Source organism: Dunckerocampus dactyliophorus, chromosome 14 (assembly GCF_027744805.1).
Source record: "Dunckerocampus dactyliophorus isolate RoL2022-P2 chromosome 14, RoL_Ddac_1.1, whole genome shotgun sequence".
NCBI classification, from domain to species: domain Eukaryota; kingdom Metazoa; phylum Chordata; class Actinopteri; order Syngnathiformes; family Syngnathidae; genus Dunckerocampus; species Dunckerocampus dactyliophorus.
In genome coordinates this window covers 19,339,469-19,353,372 of record NC_072832.1, presented here as the reverse complement: position 1 = coordinate 19,353,372, position 13,904 = coordinate 19,339,469, and the positions used below count along the sequence as shown (strand labels likewise).

The 13,904-nt window shown below is 38.4% G+C and overlaps 1 protein-coding gene across 2 annotated transcripts in view; it reads right to left on the bottom strand.

Annotated features, from left to right (window-relative positions):
• plekhh2 (pleckstrin homology domain containing, family H (with MyTH4 domain) member 2) overlaps nt 1–13,904 on the bottom strand; it is a 45,754-nt gene that overhangs the window by 28,275 nt on the left and 3,575 nt on the right. For both annotated transcript variants that reach the window (XM_054799177.1, XM_054799178.1), the window contains exons 3-4: nt 289–351; nt 59–208 (exon numbers count right to left, since the gene is read on the bottom strand). In XM_054799177.1, the coding sequence (XP_054655152.1) occupies nt 59–208; nt 289–351 (213 nt within the window). The remainder of the gene's footprint in view (nt 1–58; nt 209–288; nt 352–13,904) is intronic.

Here is a 13,904-nt window from a genome sequence, read left to right as displayed (position 1 = left end):
GTTTATTTATTTAAAAAATAGAAAAAGCTAATTTTGCGCCAAAGGACGACAATGATACCTGTTCTTCCAGCTGCTGCTCAAGCTGGGCGATGACGCCTTCCTTCTCCTGCACTAATGCCTGTAGCTCTTGACAGCGCTGAAATAAAAGCTTCTCTGAGGTTTCGGACTGACCATCTGGAGCCTTCAGCTTCTCCTCCATCCACTGCAACTGAAAATTTTGCACATGTAGACAAATAAGAGCATGTGAGCACATTCTATAAGGCAACATACAGTTGTCTGATGACTTACCTGCTGCTGAGCCGTAAAAGCTCGTTTTTCTGAATCAATCACCTGCGCCTCCAGTTGTTGAATCTGTCAACACATCATGACATGACATTGACTACTGGTGTTATTTTGCTTCCAATACACACAAACATCTACACACAACATACCTACTCAGTCGAGTTCATTCAGGAGAACACTGCTTAAGATAAGATCACTGCAGAAGAACCATTGCTTATGAACACCAAATATGACAATTTAAATGAGTAATTAATCATTATAGAGTAGATCATATAGTTCATAACTATTTAACCATTTAAATAAGTGATCTGGAAGTGGCTAACATGAGTTAGTCCATGAAACCCACAAAGACGCCAAAGATGTATAACATGGCTTCTTGACACACATTCCCTAAAACCACAGAAAGATGCCTGATAACACATTTGATCGATCTATCAATTAGAATGGCGGCGGTACGGTTAGGATGGAAGGTGGCTACAGTCTCATCAATTTTTCTCATTTTTTTAAAATCAGGAGACAAAGCAAATACCTCAAACTAGCGCCCCATTAGCATCCTCCCTGTTGTGTCTCAGGTTGCGGAAAAGTGGATTGCCAAGCTGCAGAATAAACACCTCAGCCATGGCTGTTCTCTTCTGCAGCCCATGCAATTTGCATTTCGACAGTACCACTCTACAAAAACTGCAAACTGTTTTTTCATAGAGTGAAATCTTTGCTGGATAAAACCCCCTGCGTCGGTGCAGTCTTTTTAGACTTACAGTAAATAAAGCATTCGATACAGTAGATCAGGGTGTCCAAACTTTTCCAGCAAGGACCACATAGTGAAAAATGAAAGGATGCAAGGGCCACTTTGATATTTTGTAAAGATATGCTAAGAAGTTATATATATTTCAAGAAAAAACTACATCTCAGCTTTGTGATATAGGTGAAAAAGTCTATTATTAGTATGAACTTAGCTCTTTACTCTTTTTTCCCCCATTTTTAACGCTTTTTTTTCAAATATTTCAACTTTCTTCTAAAATAATCTTTGCAAATTTTCTTTTCATAATATTATATTATTACTTTATTCCTGTAATATTTTGAATTTACTCCCATAATATTATAACTCTTTCTGTAAATCAAATTTTCCAAAATGACAACTTTAATTTTGTTTGTTAAAAAAAAATAACATATTTTTTCTTTAATATTTCAACTCTATGCTACTAAATTGACATTTTTCCTCATAATATTATGACTTTATTCTTGCAACATTGTAACTTTTTCCGCAAACTAATTTTCCAAAAATCACAACTTAGTTTGTGGTTTTGTTTGTTTCTCATAATATTATGACTGAATTTTTTTTTTTTCTTTAACATTTCAACTTTATGCTACTAAAATGACATTATTTTTCCTCACAATATTATGTAATTCTAGTAAAATCGCTGATTTTTTCTTTTTTTTTTCTTGATGTTTTCTTGTTAAATAATTTTTTTTATGTGCTAAAAATACACCTGCTGGCCCCAAATGGCCCCCGGGCCACACTTTGGACACCACTGCCCATCTGCCAAAACTGACTGACTTCAACTTAGTAAAGATCCCCTAGTTTGGCTTGAGTCTTGTCCAACTGTGAGTGTTGGTGCCATCATGTTTTCTGCTATGATGTTCACCAAAAAAACTAACTGGAGAGGTCCAGTGCGTTCCTGGGAGATGTGGAATTTGATCTTGTGGAGGAATTCAAGTACCCCGGGGTCACACTGGACCCCACTCTTATTTAAAACACAGACTAAACTCATGGCAAACACAATCAAATTCAATTTACATAACTTTAAACAAATCAGACCATCAATGACAACCAATTCTTCTAAAATATGCCTCCATTCAATGTAGACACAATATTAAAACCAATAGGACTCTTTTAAGGACCTTTTATGACTCTGTGGTGGCCTCAGCCATCTTCTATGCTGTGGGCTGCTGGAGAGGGGGCAGCATGGACAGGGACAGGAGCAGGATCAATAGACTGATCAGGAGAGCGAGCTCTGTCCTGGACGGTCCTCTGGACTCCGTGGAGGAAGTGGGGGAGAGAAGGATATTGGCTAAGCTGACATCCATCATGGACAACACCTCTCACCCCCTACATGACACTGTGGGTTCCCTGAGCAGCTCCTTCAGCAGCAGACTGTTACACCCACGGTGTAAGAAGGAGAGGTTCCGCAGGTCCTTCATACCGACCGCTGTCAGGCTCTACAACACCTGCACCACCTGAACCATGTTGTAGACACTATGCTTTCTTTACACTGTTCTCTTTACTTGTCTTGCTTGCTTGCTGCTGTAACAAGTAAATTTCCCCGCTGTGGGATAAATAAAGTACATACATACATACATACATACAATAGAAACATTATTCAAAAAAATCCATAAAAATCCTTGATCAAATGCCTCTGTCGTTCCATCAGTGCAATATTTGGGAAAAATATAAAATGCCTAATTTTTAAAAAAATCATTCATTTTAAAAATAGCTGTTTAATTTTTTTATGTCTTTGTGAACGAGCCTCGCCTCCACTTTCTAAGTACATTAAACTCAGGTCTGACAGAGGCTTTTGCACCAGAGCCCTCCTCCAGAGGACACGTTGAGATTCCACACAGGAAAACAACCGTTGGACAAACAGTTCTATCAGTTCAAGGAAGCCACTTTTGGAACAGTCTCCCAACAAACATTAGTGCGTGTCCGACTTATTGCAGTCCTCACTTTGATTCATTTTATTTTTGGAATGCCATTTTAATGAAAGTGTGTCTGTGTTTTTACTTGATATTGTATACTTACGTACATATTGCCCTTTTGTATTTTGTTTTCATGCCTCAGGACTACAGATGAAAATTAGCAACTATGCTAGAGTCTCATTTAAAGCCTGTACACACTAGACTATCAGACTGTTCATTCATGTGCACTGTCCCAAACACGTACATACCTTCATTTCCCAACTTTCGAGCGCAATGGTACGTAAGCCGCACCCACAAAATCCAAGAGAAAAAAATATTTGTACATAAAACTTGTCTATAAGCCACAGGTGTCCATGTTGTAACATCGGATATTTAGTACACAGAAAGAATTTTTTAAAGTTTTGATTAAATAAATGCTATTTTCCAAACGGTGCCGAACAGTTTGTTGTAACATGGCTAGTTAAACAGTGCCAAACAGTGAATGTAAGATGACTAGTTAAACAGTAGCCTACCAGACAAGTCATTCATCATTGTCCTCCTCCTCCTCCTCCTGGGAACTACAACCACTCAAGTCATCTTGACAAGCATTACAAATGAACAGCCTCACAATTCCTTCATCACACACTTTGTCAGTCTCTCTCACTCTTAGTCTTTCGTTGTCGCTCTTCTTTGTCTTGAGGAAAATTAGCCATTTAGCTTGAGCTATCCTCTTCATTCAGTCCAGCCTTTCGAAATCTGTTGGCGATAGTGGACGGTTGGCGGTCTGAGTAGACCAAACAGAAGCTGTAGTAATTTTACACTTATTACAAACTTATTTAAGATGTTAGAGATTGCTGCATAAGACTTCAAAACGTGATGTTAGCTTCCACTTCAATGGTCCATGTTACTGCTTCCTGAAGCTGCACTCTAAGCATCATGGGAAATGTAATTTTTTGCCGTAGTTTTTAGTTTAAGCTTTTAAGGTGACATATTGTAAAGACTGCAACAATTAATCGATGAATCCATGATTAATCCATTATCCCATTAATTGACAACTATTTTGGTGTTTGATTAATAATTTTTGGTTTTAAAAATGTAAATATCCTGATGTCAGCCTCTCAAATGCAAATATTTTACAATTTCCTTAGTCCTCCATGAAAGCAGACCTATTATCTTTGTGTTTTGGGCAAAAAAAGATATTCACACACATCAGCTTTGACTTTGGCAAACAGTGATGGACATTTATGCCTCCTTTCTGATATGCAGCGGATCAAACCACTAACGGCTTGTGTTTGGTTCATATTGATTTGGTCCGTCCAGGGCCTAACCGATTACTTGACTACTCAAAACAACAAGCTTCAGATTAATCCACTAAGAAAATACCGTAATCGTTAGTTGCAGTCCTAATAAAGACTAAAAAAAATGTCACAGCTAACCTTGAACACCTGGAAAGTGATCTTTGACCAATTGCCTGAATGTGTACTCCTTCATTTGCTACTGCTTGTCTTCATCAATGTAGGGAGCGCCATGGACTGGGTGCCAGTCAATCACAGGGCATAAATAAACAAACAACCATTCAGTTTCACAACTATGAGCAATTTAAGGTCTCCAGTAACTTAATAAGCAGGCTTTTGGACTGTGGGAGGAAACTGGAGTACCCAGAGAAAACACACATAAGCCTGGGAAAACATGCAAAATCCACACAGAGAGGTCCGAGTAATGATTTGACTTGAATTTCCTATATCTCGTAAATAAACAGAATGCTATAAAAAAACAAACTGAAAACTAAAACTAAGCTAAAAAAAAACAGTAAAGAGGAAAATACACACCACACAGATAAAAACATTAACTTCAGGCACTATGATATACAAGTGTTGTATTCGACACCTTGAACCAGTTGCATAATGATAATGAGGTGTGACAGCTATAAAAGTACAAGCAGGTCTTTGTACATAGATGAGAGCAGGGCATGAAAACCAGAAGAGTGTGTTAAAACAGCAACACCAACAGGTCAGAAAGTTCACACAGAAGCTGCAGCACGTACAAGTGCATATCTTCACTGACATTCACTGTCAGTGTATAATAATACAATCACAAGCACATTGCTACAGTGTACCACGGCTTCTCAGTTACATTTGTCCAAGGGCCAACGTTTTCTCATCAGTGGAACCATGAGAAATCAAAACACATTCAAGATCCAGTTACAGAAATGGCATATTGACTAGGGGTGCGCCGATCGATCGGCCACCAATCAATATTGGATGATTTTTGTAAAAAAACAACAACACATGATCGACTGAGAGTAGAGCTGCTGCTCCTTCACATTGAGAGTAGCCAGTTGAGGTGGCTCGGGCATCTAGTGCGCATGCCTCCCGGACGCCTCCCTGGTGAGGTGCATGCCCAGTCGGGAGAAGGCCCCCGGGGCAGACCTAGGAGACTCTGGAGGCATTATGTCTCAGCTGGCCTGGGAACGCCTTGGGGTCCTCCCAGGAGAACTGGAAGAGATAGCTGGGGACCGGGAAGTCTGGACTTCCCTACTGGGACTGCTGAACCCATGACCTGGACTCAGATAAGCAGAAGACAATGGAATGGAACACATGCTTGGCATATGCTAATAAATGTCTTTCCGATTGGCGTGTGGTGGCAAATCCTACATGTATGCTGTGTCTCCCATTGAGCCGACAAGGAACACACTTTGTTCCGTATTGCCGCGAGAATCAAAACTATTCTGTAAAATCTCCATGGCTTAGGCGGACATTTAAATATTTATTTTTGATTTATTTTTTTAACAAAAAATGCATGGAATATCTTGTTGCATGATCAGGTAATATTAAAGTTTAGAAGAACGGCACGCAGTCCAATTTTTCTGTCAAAATGACAGAACAAATACATTTAGAAGGTAAAAGGTTACGTGCATTATTATTCCTAGGCTTTCACGGGCCACATAAAATGATGTGGCGGGCCTCTTCTGGCCCCCGGGCCTTGAGTTTGACACCTGTGGCTACAGCAAAAATTAAGAAATTGACCTGACTGACTGTTTCAATACTTCTGGAGGGCACTGTATGTATGCAGCAGTGTCATCGCAGGTTATATTCCTTGGAAATAGCATTTACTTTGTGACAAACACATCAGCATCCTCACTGCATTTTCAGTACATGCATATTTTGTAGTCCAGTCGTTAATAGCCAAATTTTCAGGGTTTGCATTTCTTTTTTAAAGAGTTGATCGCACCATATTTGTTTACATACCATCTTCTTCTATGCTGCTTCATTGTGACTTACTGTACACGCTTTGCTGTTTCCCCCTGCAGAGTGGAGAAAGTAGTGCATGAACGAGCCTTCCTCTAGTTTGACAAAATGGTTTACAGTAAATGACTTGGGTGATGTGTGGCAGGCCAAATGAAAAACTTTTGGTGGTCTATACTGTTCCTTTAGTTGACTTATTCATCTTGTTAGTTTCTGGTCCAACGTCATAATTGTTGTACTTTCTTTTTTTCATTGGTCTCACTGTATAATTATGATTGATCTAATTGATTTGGCAGTAATTTACGTTTGATCGTATGAATAAACTACATTGACTGCCCTAAAGTGGAAACAAAAATAGAAATAAGCAATTTACTTGTGCTACAAGCAATGATGGTGTAGGTCAGGGGTGTCCACACCCACGGCCACATTCCGAGAAATGAAAGAGCCACACTGATATTTTGTAAAATAAGAAGTTAGATATATTTAAAGAAAAAACTGCATCTGTGTGATTGAAGTGAAAAAGCGTATTAGTAGTAGAACTATAATCTTTGCTGTTTTTTTCCCCGTTTTTGCTGTTGTTCCCCCCCCCCCCAAATATTTCAACCTCTTCTTACATAAATGTTATTTTCTTAATATTATTACTTTATTTTCCCATAATATTTTGGCTTTATTCTGATAATAATATAACTTTTTCCTCAATTTATTTTTATTAAAATTTCCAAATTGTCTTTATTTAACTTTTATTAAATTTTCTTTTATTTTCTTTGTTTCTCATAATATTACCAAAAAAAAACCCATATATAAAAAAAACATATTTAAAAAAAACAACACATTTTGTCTTTAATATTTGAACTCTATGCTACATTATTTTTCCTCATATATCATGTTTATTTTCGTAAAATTGCAACTTTTTTTCTCATTAAAATAGGAATTCTTTTCTCTTAATATTTTCACTTAATTCTCATAAAATTACTGCACTTTTTTTTTATTTCTGCTGTTGTTCTTTTTTAAATGTTCCAGCTATAGCAACTTTTTCTTGTAATTTTTTTCTTGTAATTATGAATTTATTCCCATAATATTTCAACTCGTAACATTACATACAACTTTATTTGTTGTTTTGTTTGTTTTTCATAATATTATGACTTTTTAAAAAACGTGTTTTTTAAGGGGACATTTAAGGGGACATTATTTTTCCATCTAATATTGTGACATTATTCTTGTGAAGTTACAACTTTTTCCTGTTAGATTAAAAAAAAAAAGTTTTATTTATAATGTGCCGCGGGCCACTAAAAGAACAGCCGGCATTGTGGACAGTTGGCTGGCATGGCTGTGCTCCAGCTTTCACTCAGCTTCTGTTCACTTGCAGGGACCAGCAAGAAGCAGCCACACCCTGTCAAAACCAGTCAGTTTCCACAAACCAGGCCTTCTCTGGACACAACTGGCCTTTTCTGCAGCCATAGGCACTTGTTGGTTCAGTGTGATTCTGGAGAAACCATTTCTAAGAACACATGTTTGTGAGATGATGTCACTGTTTATGCCCACACTTGGACTTGGAGGTGGCTGCTTTTTTAAAATTTCTTATTTAAGTGGCTGTTATTTAAGGTCATGGATTTTAAAGCTCAAATTGAAGATCCCATTTATTATTTTGAAAAGTAAATTAGATATTAAATACACAGCAGATAATTCTGTTGGTCATAAGAAGTCATGAAAACGGTAACAGTAACTCAGATTTTCCAACACCCAGTCTTCCTCTCGCTCTCTGCACTGCACCACAAGCCACACATGTCTCCAAATAGCAGATATAGCATCTGGCAAAGAAGTGCATGCTAATTACAAGGCATGAGGAGTATACGCTACAGCTGGAGACAACACATGCAATCTTATACACACACACACACACACAGCAGACATAACACCATATAAAAACACAGTTTGTGTGCGTGCGTCTTTTTGTGTAAATTGTGTCATATCCTGTGTAGCTCAAGTGGGATTAGCAGCAAGAGGTTGGTTTAGCATAGGTTTCGTTAAATATATTCCCATCTAGTATGAGACCCCTATTGAGCATAGTCTACACACAAACATGACCTGTCACCTCTCCCACACCCTCTGTAACCTCTTTGCGCGCTGTCACCTCTGAAGTTCATTCCCTGTTCAGATCCGCTCTAAATTGACTTCCATTCCTGGAATTCCACAACTGGCGCTCTGTGTCCAACCTCCTCCTGAACTCTAGTCATCACTCCTCCGTCCACAGCCAGCTCACAAAGCCTCTTTCTCAGCCGCTACAACCCACATCCCCTGCATTACATTACCTACAGTCAGACGCAGGTTGAGGGCTGAAAAGGCTCAGCATATACTGCAGACACATCTGGAAGATATTGTCTGCACAATATGCTCACTCAACCCCTTGAAAGTTACACAGTTTTACTATCATATTCACTCGCTGGCCAGAACATTAGGTTCATTTGCAGTATCATAATGACCAAATATGATACAATAAAATATAAACATTTGTGTTTGTGAAGTCTGCATCACTCTAATGTAATGGATCCTCTACATCAGGGTGTCCAAACTTTTTCCACCGAGGGCCACATAGCGAAAAATGAAAGGATGCAAGGGCCACTCTTTAAACCAAGACATATACCTGTAGATATGCTAAAAAGTTATATACAGTATATTTTTAAAAAAATGCATTTGAGCTTTGTGATATCAGTGAAAAAGTGTATGAGTAGGAACTTTGGTCTTTGCTCTTTTTCGCATTTTTGTTGTTGTTTTTTTATTATCCAAATATTTCAATTTACATAATCTTCACAAATTTTGTTTGCGTTATATTCCGACTTTATTCCCACAATATTTTGTTGTTTCTTGTTAAATTATGTTTTCAGAATGTTCACACACAGACGCACTCTGGACACCAAATAATGTTGTCTTGGGAGAAATCACAAAAGACCTCAGCGTACCTCAAGACCTCAGCTCAGCGACATCGAAGGGATTACCTCTAACTCTTTGGGGTTTTTTTGTGCCTTTTTTTCAATATTTACATTGGATCCCCGCAAATTCGTGATTCAGCATTCATGGTTCTGTAAATTATATACGATTTTGGTTTTTTGAATAGATAGTTTTTTTACACAGAAAACACACCTAATTCACCCTAAGTTGGTAATCATTTATAAATATATAATAATACAAGTAAAATGTACAGCATTCATGTACCACATTTGAAAAATCCCCCAATGTTTACATGGTGTATGTCTTTGTGCTTCAAGACTTGAGATTTTGCACTTTGTTTAGCAGTCCTTGAACACACCATTGTTACATATATACAGTAACAATCCGGCCTCAAAACTTGCAGACAGTCAACACAAGTTAACATAAGATCGTAAATTATTACTGGAATAACCAAAGGCTCAAAGGAGAACAGCTAGCCGGGATGACGCTTCGGCCTGCAGAGCAGAGAAGCCTCGTACGACTTCTGGCTGCTTCAGGCTTCAGAGTGAGGTGGAGATGACCCCACAACATACGTAAATGTATCCTGTGACTCCGATTCATCTGTTCATGGACCATCTTACATTATCATTCATTGGTGGTGAGTAACTATACATTTTATAGTTAACATGTGTTTAATCAGTGTTTGAGCCATATTTGGGACTTAAACCCAATGAATGTATTTAGCTTATTAGCTTGTTGTTAGTGAACAATGGCAAATGAAGAAAGAAGAGGAGGGTTCTGGAGGTGAATCCATCCATCTATTTTCTATGCCGCTTATCCTCATTAGGGTCGCGGTGGTATGCTGGAGCCTATCCCAGATGACTTCAGGCGAGAGGTACACCCTGGACTGGTCGCCAGCCAATCGCAGGGCACATATAGACAAACAACCATTCACACTCACATTCATACCTATGGACAATTTACCTAATTAACCTAACATGCATGTTTTTGGAATGTGGGAGAAAACCGGAGTACCCGGAGAAAACCCACACACGCAAACTCCACACAGAGATGCCCAAGCGGAGATTCGGACCGAGGTCTTCGCAATTTCCTGATTGTGTGGCCAACATGCTATACCGTGCGGCCGTCATCAAGCTAGCGAGAGGGCTTGGAGGGTTCGGAGCGAGTCGTGTGTTCAAATAGACATTTTTATGCCCGTATCAGTTACTTGCAAATTTTCACCATGCGCCGGTAGGCATGGAACGTAACTCCCGCAAAATACTCTATTCCAAAAGAAGGACCTCGACAAGAGGGGTTAAGTGAAGAAGCATGTTAGCGGAAAAGGAGGAGATTGTACACCGTGAAGTCGGCAGACTCACAGCGTCTTTAATTACGGTGGGTAACTTCTTTTAACTCTCCTGTCTCAATTTAGAATCATGAGACGTGTAGGTTGATGTGTATCTGCGATGCAAATTATGTTCACACTTACTAACACTTTTAAAAACAGTTGTTAATTTATCTTTACATGTGTATGGCTGTTAAAATGTAACAACAAAGTACAAATCAGTAGTGGCGCAGGAAAAAATACCCCACTTCTGATAAGTGCAGGAAAAAGTCTTTCTTACTTACTTATTCCTTATTTACTTACTATATTTTTATGTTAAATTCTGATTCATATATACTGTATAGTATTTTACTGGCCTTTATTTATTTTTGCTTTCAGTTTTGCTGAATGTTTGGCAACAGAGAAGATAATGTTGTCCGTGAAAAACACTGCAAGTGAACAGCAAGGCTCAGAGATCCAAAGAAAGTGTAAAACAGCAACATTGTCTCCAATATGAGATAAGTAGCACACTTTTACAGCTGGACTGCATCACTTGTCTTTTTTGTAACCAAATCTAAGGCTGGACACAATTTTATGAATTAATTTGACATGACCTGAGCACAGACACAACACAAACACAAAGAAGACTTTCTGCAACACACACATACGCAAACACACACATACACAAACACAATTTACCAAACTAGGTATTTCCTCCCTCAATCTTTACACCAGGCCTCATTTTCCCCGCCCTCTACTTTATTTTCTTGCCCTCATTCCCTCTCTATCATTTCTCAGAAGCTTTCTAGGATTTCATTACATTGCGGAGTCTGCCAAGAGACACTAGCAAATAGACAGTGGGGAATCAGTACACAAAGCCAAGAAAGAAAAAGATAAAGACAAAATTGAAAGAAAAAAGAAGTTTGTAAATGTTTTTGACAATTCACATAACCTAATCTTTTTACTAGCCAGTCAATATACTGTCAAGGGGGGGTTGCAAAGGCGTACACGCCTCTCCACAGCTTTACAACAACAAGCTTTGTCTGCAGTGCTGGGAATCACAGAGCAGAGACCAACTGTATGTTAACAATGACCTCATGGCATCCGCAGTAACAATTTCTGATACAATAACTTTGGAATGTGGTGATAACACTATTATTACATCGATTACTTATATAAAACAATTAAAACACTGCAATACTGCAATACTGTCTCGTATGTCAGAAATGTTGGGTTTTGAGGCCGTGCTCATAGGGTTGGGTATCGTTTACATATTATCCAGTACCGGTACCAAATCGGTACTTTTAAAACCGGTACTTAAAAAATGGAAACATAAACATTTTCACCACCAAATGAATCTTTTTGTTTTTATGAAAATTTTGTGGTGATATGCAAGTTGAACAGAATAGTGGGGCTGCAAAGGCCTGTCACGATACAAATTTTGCTGATCGATAATTGTGCTACAAAATTATCGTCCATAATCGATTTTATCGAAAAACATTTTTTTTAGACAATTTTTTCAGTAACTGTCATGAGAGGAGTTCTTCACGTTTGCAACACTAGATGGTGCTCAAGTATAGTGTACGGTGTACCTCTTTGCGACATTAGCTTGACGCATAAGTTGCAAGCTATGTACAGTATGATTTTGCAATGTAGCCAGCGACACTGGTTGTGAGAGCGCACCATTTTGCACTGTTTTGTTTATATTTGCCAACCAAACAACTCGGTAAGCGTTACTATTTCCGGATGAAGGTTCCGCTGCCTGAGGCACCTACATCGGTAGTTTTTTTTTCACCATTAAGAAAACTGTCCGTGTTGGTCGTCGGTGTTCATACGCTCACCATGTTCATTCTCTTCAAAACCGAAATATTCCCACATTGTGGCTGTCGGCTGTGGCGTTCGCCTCAAAAACCTTCTGTGCCTTCTTCATGTTAGCGTACGCTGCCTCACGAAGGTCACTGCTAAACCCTTTGTATCCACTCACTAGTAGCCCCGCCTCCACAAAGAGGCTGAATGAGATGAGGCCCCACTCTCTCTGTTCATTCCACTATAGACCAATGTACACAGACAGACGCAGAGTAAACCCTCTTGTCATCCAGCCTGTGTGGCAGAGCGACGAGCAGATGAAACACATGCATACATGCACATGTCAATTCATCGAGGGCGTTTTAATTATCGACCTGTTTTTTCGTTGGATTCATTGATTTATCAATTATCCTGACAGGCCTAGCTGCAACTAACAATTATTTTCTTAGTCGATTAATGTGAAGCTTGTTTCGATTAATCGAGTAATTGGTTCGGCTCTAGACAGACCAAATTAGTATGAACCAAACACAAACAGCTAGCGTTATAATATCAGAAAAAGAATACTCAGCACCCTTTTCCAAAGTCAAAGCTGGTGTGTGTGAATAAAACACAAAGATAATAAGTCTACTTTCATGGAGGAATAACGTTTAAAAAAAAAAAAAAATCACATTTGAGAGGCTGAAATCAGAGGATATTTACATTATTAAATAATAATAAAAAAACATTAATCGAATACCAAAAGAGTTGTCAATGAATTGGATAGTCGATTAATTATGAATTCAAGGATTAATTGTTGCAGCTCTACAAGAAAAAAAAATTGAACCCATTATGAAATCTCAAGTATCATTACCGGAGATGGGCATAGTAACTGATTATTTGATGAACTGCTCAGAATGTGTCTAAGTACAATGCAGTATTGCAGCAACACATCATCAGTAGAGTAAAACCAACCAGACTCACAACGGTCTAAGCCCAGGTCATGTTCCCTATTAGTGACTGTCCCTGGCTGTTAAGAATGTGTCTAATTATTCCTGTCTTGAAGCAATTGAAACAATTGAGTGCACTACTTGGCTGCAAAACAAGTCCAAAAAAGAACAACATGACATCATGGAAGACCAGCAACATTTACACAGTCCTCTGCTATGGCACAACATCTCCGAGCAGCCATACTCTGCTCAGTGTACTGGCAAGGAAACAGGACTTAAAAACATTGAAAGATTATCCAATTTAATTCAAAAATAATGTTCAAAAAATAACAATGAATCTAATTGACTGGTAATTTTCCCAATTGTCGATGAAGGAAATTCAGTCACATGTCCTGCATATTCTGCACACTCAAAATCTCTGTGGTGGATTCTTCCTGTGACACATACAACAAATGAATCAATACCAAATGCAATACAGTACAGGCCAAACGTTTGGACACACATTGTCATTCAATGCGTTTTCTTTATTTTCATGACTATTTACATTGTACATTCTCAAAACTACGAATGAACGCGTGGAATTATGTACTTAACCAAAAAGTGTGAAATAAATCTAAATATGTCTTATATTTTAGATGTATTTATGAATTTTTTTTTTGATAGTGCTGCAAACCCTTGGTGTTTTCTCAATGAGGCTCATGAGGTATTCACCTGAAATGGTTC